At 42.1% G+C, this 16628-nt stretch overlaps 1 protein-coding gene across 3 annotated transcripts in view; it reads left to right on the top strand.

Annotated features, from left to right (window-relative positions):
• The window catches only part of KIF14 (kinesin family member 14), an 82403-nt gene extending 66167 nt beyond the window's left edge, over positions 1–16236 (top strand). For all 3 annotated transcript variants that reach the window (XM_029064088.2, XM_029064087.2, XM_029064086.2), the window contains exons 25-30: positions 179–363; positions 3938–4096; positions 4906–5028; positions 6125–6199; positions 11819–11972; positions 13519–16236. In XM_029064088.2, coding sequence (XP_028919921.1) covers positions 179–363; positions 3938–4096; positions 4906–5028; positions 6125–6199; positions 11819–11972; positions 13519–13910 — 1088 coding nt within the window. In that variant the 3' untranslated portion in view covers positions 13911–16236. The remainder of the gene's footprint in view (positions 1–178; positions 364–3937; positions 4097–4905; positions 5029–6124; positions 6200–11818; positions 11973–13518) is intronic.
• Positions 16237–16628: the final 392 nt, after the last annotated feature.

The following is a 16628-nucleotide window of genomic DNA, read 5'->3' as shown; positions in this document are numbered from 1 at the left end:
AGCTTTGTTTTTTTAAAAAAAAGCTTTTCAAGCTCCTTCACAACAATTATTCATTTACCTTCACAATATCCTGGTGACATAAGGAATGACAGATATGAATACACAAATGATCACAGTAAATTTGATTTATTTTTAGTTGTAGCTATTGTTTCTCATCAATTCTGTACTATCTTTTTAGTTTTCTCTATGGATCGTGCCACTCAGTCCTTTAGCATCCAGATGACTTCATCTTTTGAACAGCTTGTGGTTCTGAGCAAGCACTGGCTTGACAGTCTTCCAAAGTGCAGTGGTACTTCAAGACCCGATGAAGACTTGAGAGAGGAAATTAAAAACCTGGGAGGGTTCTTGCAGTTATTCTTGCAGGTACAGTGATTGGTCCTTTGGCATTTTGTGGACATGAAGTTGTTCATTGACAATCAAATTTTAAGTTTGTGTAACACTTGAAAGTTTCATTTTTGAGAGACTTGAGCTCTAGGACTCTCTTCCAAAGTTTCAGGTGGTCCCTAAAATATTGAGACTGTGGTCAATAATAATAATGATGATAACAATTTTGGTATTTGTTAAGCACTTATTATGTGCCAAGAACTGTACTAAGCACTGGGATAGAAGATAATCAGAGCAGACACAGTCCCTGTCCCACATAGTACTCATTGTCTAAGGGGGAAGGAGAACAGGTATTTAATCCCCATTTTAAGGGTGAGGAACCCGAATCTTAAAGCAGTTAAGTGACTTGCCCAAGGTCACATTGCAGCTTGAGAAAAGGTACAAGTCTTCATCCTTACTTAAATTGAATTTTGACTGAAGCAAGAGCAAGGAAGTTTATGTTGTTTTTCTTGTCAAAGGCCATGTGTCAGAATAGTTTAAGATTATGCAATAGGTGTTATGGAAATGCACATATATGAGGATAGCTTGACGTTATGAAACAGGGTTCTGATATGATGGGGCAAGTATTTAGTTCCCTCTGTCACTTCATCTTCCTCTCTTTCTTCTACTTAGAAGTAGCACTACCATTAGTACTTAGTAGTAATAATAGAACCGTTAGTTAATCTATTAACTTGAGAAGCAAGTTAATTATTTGAGAAGTTAATTAATTGAAGCAAGTTAATTATTTGAGAAGCAAGAAGCAAGTTAATCTATTAACTTAATTGAGAAGCAGCGTGGCTCAGTGGAAAGAGCACGGGCTTTGGAGTCAGGGCTCATGAGTTCGAATCCCAGCTCTGCCACTTGTCAGCTGTGTGACTGTGGGCAAGTCACTTAACTTCTCTGTGCCTCAGTTCCCTCATCTGTAAAATGGGGATGAAAACTGTGAGCCCCACGTGGGACAACCTGATTCCCCTGTCTACCCCAGCGCTTAGAACAGTGCTTGGCACATAGTAAGCGCTTAACAAATACCAACATTATTATTATTATTATTATATACTTTGTGCAGAGCACTGTACTAAGTGCTTGGGAGAGTACAATATAACAGACATATTCCTTGCCCACAACGAGCTTTCATTCTAAAGGGGGAAACAGACATTAATATAAATAAATTACTGATATGTACATAAATACTATGGAGCTGAGGGGGAAATGAATGAAGGGAGCAAGTCAGGTAGATCAGATTGGAGAGGGAAAAGAGAAAGGACTTAGTCAGGGAAGGCCTCTTGAAGGAAATGTGCCTCCAATCGGTTTTGAAGGGGGAGAGAGTAACTGTTGGTTATGAGGAGGGAGGGCATTCCAGTCCAAAGGCAGGACATGAATGAGATGTTGACAAGGAGATAGACGAGATCAAGGTAGAGTGAGAAGGTTACAAGGTAGAGTGAAATTGGTGGGCTGTGTTGTAGTGGGAGAGTAGTGAGGCGAGGTAGGAGGGGGCAAGGTGATTGAGTACTTTAAAGCCAATGTTGAGGTGTTTAATGTGTAGGTGGATGGAAAACCGCTGGAGATTCTTGAGGAGTGGGGAAACATAGCCTGAACATTTTTACAGAAAAATGATCTGGGCAGCACAGTGAAGTATGGGCTGGAGTGGGGAGAGTGAGGTGGCTGGGAGTTCAGCAAGGAGACTGATATACTAATCAAGGCAGGATAGGATAAGTGCTTGGCTTAACATAGGAGCAGTTTGGATGAAAAGGAAAGGGTGGATCTGTGTCAAGTTGTGAAGGTGGAACCAAAAGGATTTAGTGATGGATTAAATATAAGGGTTGAATATGAGAGAAGCATCAAGGTTAACTCCAAGGTTATGTACCGGCTTGTGAGTCTGGAAGGATGGTGGCGTCATCTACAATGATGAGAGAGTCAGAGGAGGGCAGGGTTTGGGTGGGAGGATGAGGAGTCCTGTTTTAGACATGTTACGTTTGAGGTGACGGGAGGACATCCAAGTAGTGATGTCTTGAAGGCAGGAGAAATGTGAGACTGTCGAGAGGGAGAGAGATCAGGGCTGGAGATGTAGATTTGGAAGTCATCCGGATAGAGTGGTAGTTGAAGCCATGTGAATGAATGAGTTCTCCAAGGGAGTAGGTATAGATGGAGAATAGAAAGGGATTTAGAACATTAAGGGTTGAGAGGTAGAGGAGGAGCCCGCAAATGAGACTGAGAATGAGCGTCCAGAGAGATGAGGAGAACCAGAAGAGGACAGTGTCAATAAAGCTGATGTTGGATAATGTTTCCAGAAGGGAATGGTTGACAGTGTCAAAGGCAGCTGAAAGGTCAAGAGGATTAGTATGGAAAAGAGGCTTTTGGAGTTAGCAAAAAGTAGATCATTTGTGTCCTTTGGGTGGTTTCTGTGGAGTGAAGGGGATGGAAGCCAAATTGGAGGGGCTTGAGAATAGGGACTTGAAACAGCGGGTGTGGACAACTTGCTCAAGGAATTTGGAGAGGAATGGTAGGAGGGAGATGGGGTGATGACCCCACGGCTCCTTCCAGTTAAGGGAGGGCTTTTTTAGGATGGGGAGACGAGCATGTTTGAAAGTAGAGGGGAAGAAGCCACTGGAGAGTGAACAGTTGAAGATGGCTGTTAATGAGGGAAGAAGGGGATGGGCGAGTGCTTTGATAAAGTGTGAAGGAATGGGGTTGGATGCACAGATGGAGGGGGCGGATTTTAAGAGAAGACAGGAGATCTCCTCTAGAGATACTGCTGGAAAAGATGGGTGAATTGAAGAAGGGGCAGGAGAAGGGAGGGAATGGAGAGGAACAGGGGAAACTTGAGGTTCATCACCCCGGATGGTTTCAATTTTTTCAATAAAGTTGGTGGCCAAGTCATTAGGGGCAAGAGATGGGTGAGGCGGTGGGGGCGGGGGTTTGAGGAGGAAATTAAATGTCTGGAACAACTGGTGAGGGCAATGGGCATGGGTGTCTAAAGAAGGAGGAAATAATTTTGCTGGGCAGAGGAGAGGGCAGAGTTAAAGCACACAAGGATAAACTTGAAGTGGACCAAGTCAGCCTGATATCTAGATTTCCTCCAGCAGCACTCTGTGGCACTTGTGCACAAGAGTGAAGGAGGTGGTCTGTGGAGGTGACCCAGGGCTGTGGGTTAGTGGCACAAGATCAACAAAGGGATAGGGGAGTGAGAGAGTTGAGTTCAGTAGAGGATGGTGTTGAGAGTATCAGTTTGGTCATCAAGGGAAGGTAGTTTGGGTATGGAGGCTAAGTGGGGCATGATGAGTTGAGAAAATTGGATGGAGTCCAAAAATCAGAAGTCTTTGTGGGGGACCAGTACAGATTAACAGAGAAGAGGTGTGTGGGAGAGAAGGCAAGTGAGGAGGTAGTGGTCAGAAAGAGGGATTTCAGAGTTGGTGAGGGTAGAGATTGTGCAGTGGTTAGAGATGATGAGATTGAATATGTGTCCAAGTTGGTGAGTGGGTGAGCTGGAGGTATAATTTTTTCTGCCTCCGTTGGATTTTTATCCCCCAGTACAAAAATCCTTAATCTAACTGAAATACCCAACTTTATTTTTCAGGGATGCTGTTCAGATATTTCCTCAATGGTAAAAGAAGCACAAAATAAAGTGATTCAAACAGTGCAACAAGCAGTGAAATGTGTGGTACAGTTGGCTATCCTGAAAGGAACCAAACTGCATTTTTCAGAATATGACGAGGAGAGTGAAGCTGGTGTCCAGGTAAGAAGGGTTAAAACAATTTTTTTTTTTCACAGCTGCGTACAAATTGGATGTTATTTTCTGAATGGATATCATTTTATGACAAATTCTTTTCAGAATAGGAAAAAAGGCACAAAAACTTCAATTAGATTTTAAACTGACTTATTGTCTAAATACAGCTTCTTGACAGGTAACACTTGTGTCGGGATAGGCAGTGTGAAAGTGGGGTACTTGATTAGGTATGTTTTTGCCATTGTTTTATAAGGAGGCACATATGGCAATCAGTATATATGTTCAATTGTTCACAAATGATTTTGGATATAGTAACTTTCCTTACTGATAGAGAAGGACATTTCTTCTATGATGCTTCCTGCATGAAATGCATCTGATAGAAGCTTTCAATTTCCTTTACTCTTTTGTTTTCTCAATCAGATCCAACCTTACTGTAAAACTGGAATTTGTTATTGAAAGGGAATTTGGGACCAGTATATTGACAGAATCAACACTCATTTTGTTCTGCATCAAGCAGAAACTCCTCACAATTAGCTTTAGCCATTGGTCAGCTCTCCAGCAGTGGTTTTTCTTAACTATCCATTTCTTCACCTACTTTTCACAACCTACGTCTATTTTGCTTTCAATTCTCTCATCTTTTTCCCATTGCATTTCCTCCCCTGACTAGAATTCCTATCTACTCCCTCAAGTCTGCCATATCCACTTTCAAAGCCCTCCTAAAAATTCACTTCCTTCAGAAAGATCCTAATTAGTTAAAATTGCCAATTGAGCCTCTCTTGCCTTTAAAAAATTTGAGTAACATATGCATCTCTTTTTAGATGGGTTTCAAAATTGCCATTTTTGATGGAGTAAGAGCAGAAGTGAAGTCTCTTTTAGAGTCTGGGCTAGAAAAAACAAGGGACCTTCAGAAGGAACTTTTAAGACAGAATCCACAAGATGAGGTAAGATGAGAAAATGTTCTGATGATCGAATGATGCTTACTAGATAGTTGATATCAATAGGAAGCTGAGTTGTAGGATAGTTTAGGATGGTGTTTGTGGAGGATTCTGAGATTAAGATGTATCAGATCACGTTCCAAAGCCAGAGGACTGCAGTTACAATCCATGTAGTATTTAGAGAGGAAGACTGAGAAAAGTTCATGGTACCCTCAAGATATTTCTTAAACACTTAGGCATGAAAGTTTAATGTACAAGGGAAGGGAAGAGGGAACCAAAATAAATGTTTTTTATTTCATGTAGAGTAGAACTTTCATTAAGGCTACCAGCCTGTCCCTGTGGAGAGAGAGAGAGAGAGGGTGAGGGGGAAGGAGAGAGGAGGGAGACAGCGCTCACTATGTGTCAACTGCTGTTCTAAGCACTGGGGTAGATACTAGGTTGTCAGGTTGTCCCACGTGGGGTTCACAGTCTTAATCCCCATTTTACAGATGAGGTAACTGAAGCACAGAGAAATTAAGTGACTTGCCCAAAGTCAGACACCTGACAAGTGGCGGAGCTGGGATTAGAACCCACAACCTCTGACTCCCAAGCCCGTGCTCTTTCCACTAAGCCACACTTCTTCCATAAGCCATAGACCTTATGGCTTCTGGGAAACACAGTTGCTGGGATGCTAAGGTACAAAGGACAGTAATGAACACTCTTGTGGGATCCAGTGATTATGGGATTGAAGCAAGCATTGCCTCCTTTAGGACATGGGAATGAGGTTATGCCCCGCTGCCATTTTGAGATCTGGGGGATCTTGGATAACAGCAGTCCAAAGAGCAGAACCTGTTTCCTGTGCTCTGCACTGAATGAAAGAAACTGGGTAATGGGTTCATCCAGAGGAAAGACCAGTGGGCTAGCATAGGGATGTTGGGTTAGGAGCAGGCTGCGGGCTCAAAATCTATTTTCAGGGTGGGGCTGAGGAGGCTAGGTGTTGGCAGTCCCAGAGCTTAGTCTTAGTGTCAAGGGTGATTCAGTATTTAACATGTCGATCCGTTCTAGAAGTCTATTATTTGAAGTGCGTAATTATGTAACAGAATGAATTAAAATCTCCTGATAGGTTCAAAAGGATATGAAAGCTAAAGCTGTGAGTCTGATTAAATCACTTGAAAATATCATGACTGAATGGAAAAAGGTAAGGGTACTCGCTCAGGGTAATGCTTTTGATCATTTTGCTAGACTATACCTTATTTCCTAAACATCCTCTATTTGTGATCTTTCTTTGTAAGCTATCTAGCAATCTCTTTCTGTTCTGTAGCTAGCAACAACTTTTTTTTTCTAAATTAAGCAATGTCATCTCCAGCTGGGGAATGAGTCAAGGAGAGGTAAGTCAAGGAGTAAGAAAACTTATATTTGTGAAGAAGTGTTAGGTTTTTTTTTTAATAACTTTCTCCTCCTACCTCGCTATTTACCTTGTCTCCAGCCTTTTATAGTGTGTCTCACCACTCTAGGTTATAAGCCATTGTGGGCAGGGAACATGTCTACCAACCCTGTTTTTAATTATGGTATTTGTTAAGTGTTTACTATGTGCCAAGCATGTTCAAAGCACTGGGGTAAATACAAGGTAATCAGGTTGTCCCACGTGGGGCTCACAGTCTCAATTCCCATTTTACAGATGAGGTAACTGAGGCACAGAGAAGTGACTTGCCCAAGGTCACCCAGCAGACAAATGACCGAGACAGGATTAGAAGCCATGACCTCTGACTCCCAAGCCTGGGCTTTTATACTGTACTTTCCCAAGTGCTTACTACAGTGCTCTGCACACAGTTAGTGCTCAGTAAATATGATTAATTGATCCTGTATTGGTCTCTCCCAGTTGCTTAGTACAGTACTCAGTCCACAGTAAGGGCCCAATAAATACCACTGATTTGATTTGGAACTTCTTCCTCTTTGGCATTGTAACTTTCATCTTAGAAGAACATAGTCACTGAGTCACCGAGAACAATGTGCCCAGCACAGCTGTTCTTCCATTTGCAGTCATTTAAGCAGGGTAAGATACATGCTTTCTGTGTTAGTAATCTTCCATTTGATAGCTTTTAATGGTTCCCAGAACCCTAAGTCATATTAAATCCATCAGCATTTACAAGCTTTTTTATGCCAATCTTCAACATGTTTGAATATATGTTTTTTCAATTATTCATCTCAACTGCTCATTTGTAAATATCTTTTATCTCTCCCTGTAGAATATAAGCTACTTAGGGGAGGGGAGTGGGTTACTTCTGTTTTTGATAATTCCCAGGAGTTTTGTATAATCCGTTACAAGTTGGTACCCATCAAAGCCTTCTTGAATTACTAGGCATAATTTTTTTTATGGTATTTGTTAAGTGTTTACTATGTACTAGACACTGTACTAAGCTCTGGAGTAAGCTAATCATGTTAGACACAGTCCCTGTCTCACATAGGGCTCACAGTCTTAATCTCCATTTTATAGATGAGGTAACTGAGGCACAGAGAAGTGAAGTGACTTGCCCATGGTCACACAGAGGACAAGTGGCCGAGCTGGGACTAGAACCCAGGTCCTTCTGACTCAGAGGCCCGTGCTGGATGCACTAGGCCAAATGCTTCTATTTCTGGAATTATTTCATTTCATAGTCACTGCAGTTTGAAAATCAAATGTTTGAGATGTATTGGTGGTATCGACCTTAATTTAGTGTTGTCCTTGACTCATATCTCTCATACAACCCAGGTGCCCAACTTGATTAGTTTGTATCTACTCCAGTGCTTAGTATTGTGCGTGGCACAAAGTAAGCCTTTAACAAATACCTTAAACATTCAACTCACATGTTCAATCTGCCACAAAATCCTGTCAATTCTACCTTGACAATATCACTAAAATCCATCCTTTCCACTCCATTCAAAGTGCTGCCATGTTAATCCATGCATTTATCCTTGACTACTGTATCGGCTTCCTCCTTGACCTCCTTGTCTCCTGTCTCTTCTCCAGCCCACACTTCACTCAGCTGCTTGGATCCATTTAAAAAAAAAAAATTCAGTCCACGTTTCCCTATTCTTCAAGAACCTCCAGTGGTTCCCCCATCCACCTCCCCATCAAACAGAAGCACCTTACCATTGGCTTTAAAGCACTGAGTAAGCTCTCTCCCACAGCTTACCTCACTGATCTACTGCAGACCAGCCCACATAATCCACTCCTCTAATACCAGCTCACTCACAGTACTTCAGACTTGTCTATTTCACCACCGACCCCGTTTCCATGTCATCCTTCTGGTCTAGAACTCCCTCCCCCTACATCTATGCTAGACCACCACTTTCCCCACCTTCAAAGCCTTATTAAGGTCACAGCTCCTCCTCCATCATCATCATCAGTGCCATTTATGGAGTGTTTAATATGTGCAGAGCACTGTACTAAACTCTTGGAAGAGTACAATACTGAGAAGCAGCGTGGCTTAGTGGATGGAGCATGGGCCCTGGGAGTCAGAAGGAGCTAGGTTTTAATTCTGGCTCTGCCACTAGTCTGCTGTGTGACCTTGGCAAGTAACAACTTTTTTCTGGGCCTCAGTTACCTTGTCTGTAAAAAGGAGATTAAGACTGAGCCCCATATGGGACATGGATGTATCCAACCTAATTAGCTTGTTTCTAGCCCAGTGCTTAGTAGTGTGCATGGAATATAGTAAGCAGTTAACAAATAATCTAAAAAATAAAATAAAACAAAAACCCCAAAACTGACTTCTCCGATTAAGCCCTTTATTTCCCAACTCCATCTCCCTTCTGCTTCTTATATGCAATTAGATCCATATCCTTTGGACATTTGGTATTCACCCCACCCTCAGCCCCAGAGTATTTACATACATATCTGTAAATTATATAATGTCTGTCTCCTCGTCTAGACTTTAGGCTCACTGTGGGCAGGGAATGTGTCTACCAACTCTGTTGTATTGTACTCGCTGAATAATAATAATAATAATTATGGTACATGTTAAGAGCTTACTATGTGCCAAGCACTGTTTTAAGCGATGGGGAAGTTACAAAGTAATCAGGTTGTCCCATGTGAGGCTCAAAGTCTTAATCCCCATTTTACAGATGAGGTAATTTAGGCATAGAGAAGTGAAGTGACTTGCCCAAGGTCACACAGCAGACAAGTGGCAGAGCAGGGATTAGAACCCACAACCTCTGATTCCCAAGCCTTGCTCTGGCCACTAGATCATGCAGTGTTCTGCACACAGTAAGCACTCAATACAATAATTGATTGATCTACAAATAGTTAAGGAAATTGAAGTCTTCCCCATGAACCAAGAGAAAGTAGAATAGACTGACAGTAGAAAAACCGAAAAGGAGAAGAGATTTTGCTGATGCTGGCCTAGTTGGGCAAGTGTCTTAACTTCTCCATGACTCAGTTTCTTCATCTGTAAAATGGGGATTCAGTCTGGTTCTCCCCAACACTTAGATTGTGAGCCACTTGTGGGGACAGGGACTGGGTTCAACCTCATCAGCTTGTATCTACCCCGGGACTGTCAGCAAGGTGTCTAGCAACTCTGTTATATTGTATTCTCCCAGGCACTTATTGAGTAAATGCTCAATAAGTGCAATTGATTGACAGAGGGATCAGTGTTGAGATAGATTGAATAGAGGTACAGTGTTGGCATTAGAGGAGGTAAGTATGAGGATTGGATTGTAGTATGAAATCATTGAGGTAAGGTAGCATGGCACAGTGGATAGGGCATGGGCTTGGGAGTCGGAAGGTCAGAAGAGTTCTAATCCTAGCTCCGTCACTTGTCTGCTCTGTGACCCAGGTGAAATCACTTCTAATCACTTCACTTCTCTGTGCCTCAGTTACCTCATCTGAAAGATGGGGATGAAGACTGTGAGCCCCCACCCCATGGGACAGGTTCTGTGTCCAACCTGATTTGCTTGTTTCCATCCCAGCACTTATTAGAATTCCTGGCACATAATAAACGATTAACAAATACCATAGTTATTATTATTATAGGAAGGGGCAAGATGGTTATTTGAAAGCCAATGGTAAGGGCCTTCTGTTTGAAGTGGAGGTGGATGGGCAACCACTGGAGGTTCTTGAGGAGTGGGGAAACATGAACTGAAAGGTTTTGTAGAAAAATGATCTGGGTAGCAGAGCGACATATGGACTGGAGTGGAGAAAGACAGGAGGCTGGGAGGTCAGCAAGGAGGCTGATAATAATAATAATGTTGGTATTTGTTAAGCGCTTACTATGTGCAGAGCACTATTCTAAGAGCTGGGGTAGACACAAGGGAATCAGGTTGTCCCACCTGGGGCTCACAGTCTTAATCCCCATTTTACAGATGAGGTAACTGAGGCACAGAGAAGTTAAATGACTTGCCCAAAGTCACATAGCTGACAAGTGGCAGAGCCAGAATTCGAACCTATGATCTCTGACTCCAAAGCTCGTGCTCTTTCCACTGAGCCACGCTGCTTCTCGTATGCATCATCTTCTCATGATGCAGTAGTCAAGGTGGAATAGGAGAAGTGCTTGGATCAGTGTGGTAGGAATTTGGAGGAAAGGACAGGGCAGATTTTAGCGATGTGGTGAAGGTAGAAAACTGAAACCCAGGACTATATATTTGAAGTGCTGGACTCATTACCATTGCATTTCAGGCCGGTAGTTGGCTAGAGAGTGGCTTCTGTGGAACTGCCAAACTATGGCCAACTCTGCTTGGGGCACAAATGAGAGGCCATAGAAAAAACAAACTGGAATTTACCTGTTTCTTAACAGTGTAAATTGAAATAGCTACAATTTCGGTCAACCAACGAGGGCCTTTACAATTGTTTTTGATAAGGTTGTCCAGTCTTGATTGAGAGCAATTTGTTTCAAACACTGCAGCCCACCCTGTGAGCTGCATTTCCTGCCACTCCAGGTTCCATCCAATGGACAGCTTCCATCTGCTGGTACTAGCGACTCTGTGCCAACTGTCAGTCAGTCAGTCGTATTTATTGAGCGCTTACTGTGTGCAGAGCACTGTACTAAGCTCTTGGGAGAGTACAATAAAACAGACACATTCCCTGCCCACAGCGAGCTTACAGTCTAAAGGGGGAGCTAGTATCAGAAGAGCCTGCCCCTTATTCAGCAGGAAGAGGCCCTCCCTCATTTTTGGAGACTGCCTCCAATTAGGGACCCTCTTGACCTGTTTTCTGTGGCATTTGTTAAGTGCTTACTATGTGCCAGGCACTGTATTAAGCCCTGGAGTAGATACAAGCTAATCAGGTTGGACACGGTCCCTGTCCTACATGGGGCTCACAGCCTTAAACCCCATTTTACAGATGAGGCAACTGAGCCACAGAGACATGAAGTGACTGGCCCAAGGTCACAGAGCAGACGAGTGGTGGAGCCGAGATTAGAACCCAGGTCCTTCTGACTTCCAGGCCTGTGCCCTATTCAATAGGCCATGCTGCTTCTCCTGGTTGGGAACTATCATCTGATGATTGTGGTTGAAGACGAACTCCAGTTTGGTTCAGGCTAGCCTATGAGCAGATGGAGAAGAACCTGGGCAGCTTGATGAGAGATTGTCCGTGTCTCAGTGCCCTCTTGGATGGATCTTGGAGGTGGGATAGGGCCAGAGCTTCCCAAAGATGCTCCTGTTGGCTTCCCATTGTCTCCATGCCAGGGGTGTTTCACCTGACACAACCTCGAGGCTGATTTGGGTCGGGTCAGATTTTTTGAGTGAAAAATTCCCCTCCAGAAATAACCTTGCCCCGATGACTTGGCCAAGGCCTTGTTGTTCTGCCTTCTTCTACTTGTTTGAAACTCTTCATTTCTTAATACAGAAAGACATCAGACCTCAGAACATCAGACCTCAGACAGGAGAAGAGGCTTCGGGACTCCAAGACCTGGAGAAGATAATTAGTTTCGCTATGGACTTTGTGAGGTTAAATCACTGCATAGACCAAGCAGGGCAAATCATCACTTCTACCTTGCAAGGTACTTAAGACCATTGAACTCCTATGTCCAGTCAGAACATTTTTCAATTGATTCTGGCTTTAATGAGTTTATGGGGTCTGTCTCTTCAGTCTTACTATTGAGCAGGTTCTCACTAGTTGGATAGGAGAGGGCCAGGCAAGAAGGTGGTTCACATAGGCTTACATATTCACCCCTCTCCCCCACCAGGCCCACAGCATTTATGTGTGTATCTGTAATTTATTCACATTAATGTCTGTCTCCCCCTCTAGTCTGTAAATTACCTGTAGGCAGGGAACATGTCTACTGACTCTGTATTGTACTCCCCTCAGCGCTGAATACAATGCTCTGCACAAAGTAAACACTCAATAAATGCAATTGATTTATCAAGCAATTGTAAGTGCTCAATAAATATGATTGATTTATCAACAGATGGTATTTATTGAGCGCTTACTCTGTGCAGAGCACTGCACTAAGCGCTGGGGGAAAGTACAGTGTAGCAATATAACAGACACATACTTTTCCCACAACGAACTTGATGGATTGATAGGAACTGGGAAGGATGGCAAAGTGAGCAGGGGCCAAGAACAGAACACAGGCAGGAGAGGAGAAGAGGGGGAGATTGTGAAGGATTCGTAATCGCCTTTCTGTCTTCTCTTTTGTTAAAGCCAACTGTAAAAATCATACTGAAGTTTGAGATGATTCAAGCAAGTTGTTCCATTTCTTGAGGTCGAGAATCATGTTTACCTACCCCGTTGCCCGCTAAGTGCTTAGTACATTGTTCTGCACACAGTAAGCACTTAATGAATTCCACTGATGGATTTCCTTTCCCGATTAACTGATGCCGAAGCATTACAAGCATATTAGCTTGAAGAAAGTGAAAAGAACAGGCATCTGTATATTTTAATGACCTCTATTATTAAACATTATATTTTCATGTATGCATAACCAGCTCCAGGATATGTAAAGGATGGACTGCCAATGTGCATTTTGTGATTAGTAAAGTGTTGCTATTAATGGGCTTCCCGTTGTTAGTTTTGTTTATTCTGGGGGTTCTTTTTGATCAGTATTTTATGGTTCCCTTCCTCTTTTTCTGGGGATTGTGTCTCTAAATCATAAAATCAGTGGTCAGAGAAGTCACCAGCAATGCTCAGCTGGAAAAGGACTTTTCTGCAATTCTATGCTTCCTCCATCGCCTGTCTGGAGTCCAGGCTGTTTGGGAGATAGAGACCATTTGAATCTTCTTTTTATCCAATATTATAGTGGGCTCCAGGGGCGAGGCAAGAATCCATTTGTCCTTCCTTTAAGGTCTAACTCTCACCAATAATGCTTTTGAGATCCATGACAGCATAGCCCTTGGAGAATCCCAAAGGATTCTTGAATGGTGCTTAATTGATAGCTACAGAGGTGAGCTTTTCTCTGCTATACCCTTGGTTGAAGGCAAGTAGAAAGATTTCATCCTTTCACTCTGTGCCATACATACTTATAAAATAAATCCTACAGGTATGTAAAATAATCAATGCCTTGGAAAACTAACAGGAACTGATTTTTTATTTACTCTCCTTTGTAGGTTCCTACAGTGATTTGAGTCTTCTCAAGAATTGTGTGGAAGATATTTGCAATTCTGCTGGCCATTTTCATGACTATTTCAGTTGGTTTTCAGCATCCTTCTCTTCATTAAGTAGCTCCAGTAGTAAACTATGTGAACCCTTGGGCGACTTGAAGGAGCTGGAGTCTATAGCCGAGTCATTATTGACCTTAAGTTTTGAACCTAAGGAAAGGCCTGATGTGTTGAAACCCTGGGAAACTTGTGTGCAAAATATGGAAGATCAAGAAAAACAGCATAAATCAAATGGGACTGAATCGACCAGGAAAAAAGGTGTACCGAAACGGGTCTACGAGCTTCATCCTCCATCTCGGAGCTCGGCCGATCACTCCTCCAGAAGAATACAATGGGTCTAAGTACTTTTGAATATTGATTTTACTATGACTGAAAGAAAGGACAAACTTGATAGCCTGTTTTTTCCAGGGCAAATAAAATATATTTTGTAAAACCATGTTAGAATGCCTCACTGAAGTGCCAAATAGGTCTGTTATCTTACTAGGATTATAAAACCTTACATGGAATCCCAAAATTTCAAATGGGCTTATTCAAGATACTCCAAAAGCAACTCATCTATTTTGACACAAAAGTTTGTATATTTGGGTTTCTACTTGTAAGCTGGGATTGGAGTCCTTTAAGATTTGTTGGTCAAGTGAAAAAAGGAATTCCATGTTGTGGAGATAGTGTTCTCCAGCCCCTGCTCTTGTTTTGCAGTGCTGGAAATAATCACTTACATGGATTCCTCACCTCTGGTTGGTTCATCAACCCATGTTCTTTAGGGAGTTTAATTGCCCGGTTTCCCTTTAAGCAATCCAGTTTAAACAAAACAAAAAAACCGCATAGAAATAGGAACAAACTAGTAAACGTCCTTTTATTATGGATCTAGATGGGTTATTGGCTTTTATAATGGAAATGCTAATGCAACAATGGGTGGCTTGAATTGCACTATTGCTCCATGTTCAATGTTTTCATCATTTCTGATAGCACATTTAAGTGGATATGCTTTCTCTAGTTATATACAAATAACAAACTACTCTGTGTACTCAGCTTTTTCTCTAGGTGCCTGTGTTTTAAAACAGTGCAGATATCAGACATTGGAATAAATATAACTCTTTTGGGTGTCTACAAAGTCTTTTTGTGAAAGATCATCCATAATGTCTGAATTTTAACCTGAGGGAATATATTGTTTATGCCTGTATGAATCAGATCCCTCTCAATAGCTTATCCTCCTATTTTCATTCAGACTTTCTATTTATTATTTAATTTTTCAATTATCAATAGTCCATAGTGCTAAGAATTTGCAAACACCAGCGGAGCTCGGTCTTCAAATCAGCTACTGCGTCAATCAAGGCTAAGATTATGTATACATTTGATTTTTCAATCCTAGGGCAGGAGGTTGTTAAACTTGTGATTGGAATTCAGGTTTCTTTTGTTTATGCAAGCTTCTTTTGCTTCTTTAGCCATTTTTTACCCCCCCCTCCCCCCCAGGCCTCAGTTACCAGAGTCTGCACTCACAGCTGAATGGCATGAGGTCGGAGGTCAGTCAGGAAGGTCTTTCTGATGGCAAAAGTTATTTGTAAAAGGAATATTTAGCTACCTTTACTCCTGGGCAAGTAAAACAGCTACTCAGGCCCCTCTTGACGGATCTGACATATAGGATAAATGTTGACAGTTGACGTTTTTTATTGAACTTGAGTGCAACTTAATGACTTTTTTTTTTACTCCCCATAGCACGCAGCAGGTCTTGGAAAGTAAATTTCAAATATATCAGAAAGCTTCCAAGCTTCATTGCTGGACTCCAGGGAGTCCCTCCTCCTGACTGGTTGCAAGTTTGTCACTCATAAATAGTGAGTAAGCATTTGGGGGGTGAGCAGAACCAATCAGAAGAGGAGATTCCAACTCTTCCAACCGTGAGTGGGAGTGCGGACAGGTTACCAACCTTTACCGTGAGAGTCATGGCATTGAGTAGGGTTGGGCAACCCATGATCTCTCACTGCATGACTCCTCTCAGCCCCATGATGCTCATAACCAAGGGGGAAGCTTCTCAGCTTTAGGTGTGTCACCTCCCCCTACCAGTGGGAAGGCCACTGCTAATCCGCAGTGCAGATAGCCCACAACTGGTTCATCTACAGTTTACTGTATTTTTAATATCTTTAAATGGTATTTTGAAGTCACTTGGATGGAATAATTTGGTTCCCAGAATTTATATAATTTTTTCTAAAGATGACAGGATATTTTCCATAAATATTCTGCACTGCACTAGATTTGCAGACGTTTCAATGTGTTATAGACGCACACATTTTATAAAGAACACTGATATTGTGTGCCATTTCACATATTAATGGCCTCAATGGTTTCCTATTTTCTGTAAGGCAGTTTACATTTTTATATTTATCAGTCATTTATCAGTTATTCCTTACTACCTTCTTATTCCTTAACATCTTCTCTCCCCTGCCTCTTATTCAATAAGCACTTCTTACATTCTGTTGGTCAGAAATTTCCTGTCTTTTCAAAACATGAACGGAACCAGATCCTTTGTATAGTTACGCTTAAAAAAATCTGTTGCACTGTTTTTGATTGAAGTTTGGAAAAAATATTTTTTTCACAATCATGTGCACAATTGTGAAATACTGTAAAGAGAATGCAGTTAATAAATCTTGTCTGACACCTGACTTATTTATAAAATAATGTCCATTTTATTGATGTCCTGCTACCTATTTCTCTTTATTTCCATTGTCCACAGTGGGGAGAGGAGTGTGGGATTGAGAGTCTGAGAGAGTGGGATCTGGTCTGTTTTAGGAGGTATGTTTGAGGAGCTCCAGTCTGCACTAGTGAGTTTTCTTATGCTGTTGAGTCATCTTCAGCCCATAGCGACTCCATGGATACATCTTTCCCAGAACGCCCCACCTCCATCTGAAATCATTTTGGTAGTGCATCCATAGAGTTTTCGTGGTAAAAATATGGAAGTGGTTTACCTCTGCCTTGTTCTGTGCAGTAAACTTGAGTCTCCATCCTCGAATCTCCCACATGCTCCTGCTGCCCAGCACAGGTGAATTTTGACTTGTAGCAGATTGCCT

Source organism: Ornithorhynchus anatinus, chromosome 4, assembly GCF_004115215.2.
Source record: "Ornithorhynchus anatinus isolate Pmale09 chromosome 4, mOrnAna1.pri.v4, whole genome shotgun sequence".
In the NCBI taxonomy this organism is placed as follows: domain Eukaryota; kingdom Metazoa; phylum Chordata; class Mammalia; order Monotremata; family Ornithorhynchidae; genus Ornithorhynchus; species Ornithorhynchus anatinus.
This window is presented reverse-complemented; position numbering and strand designations above follow the sequence as displayed.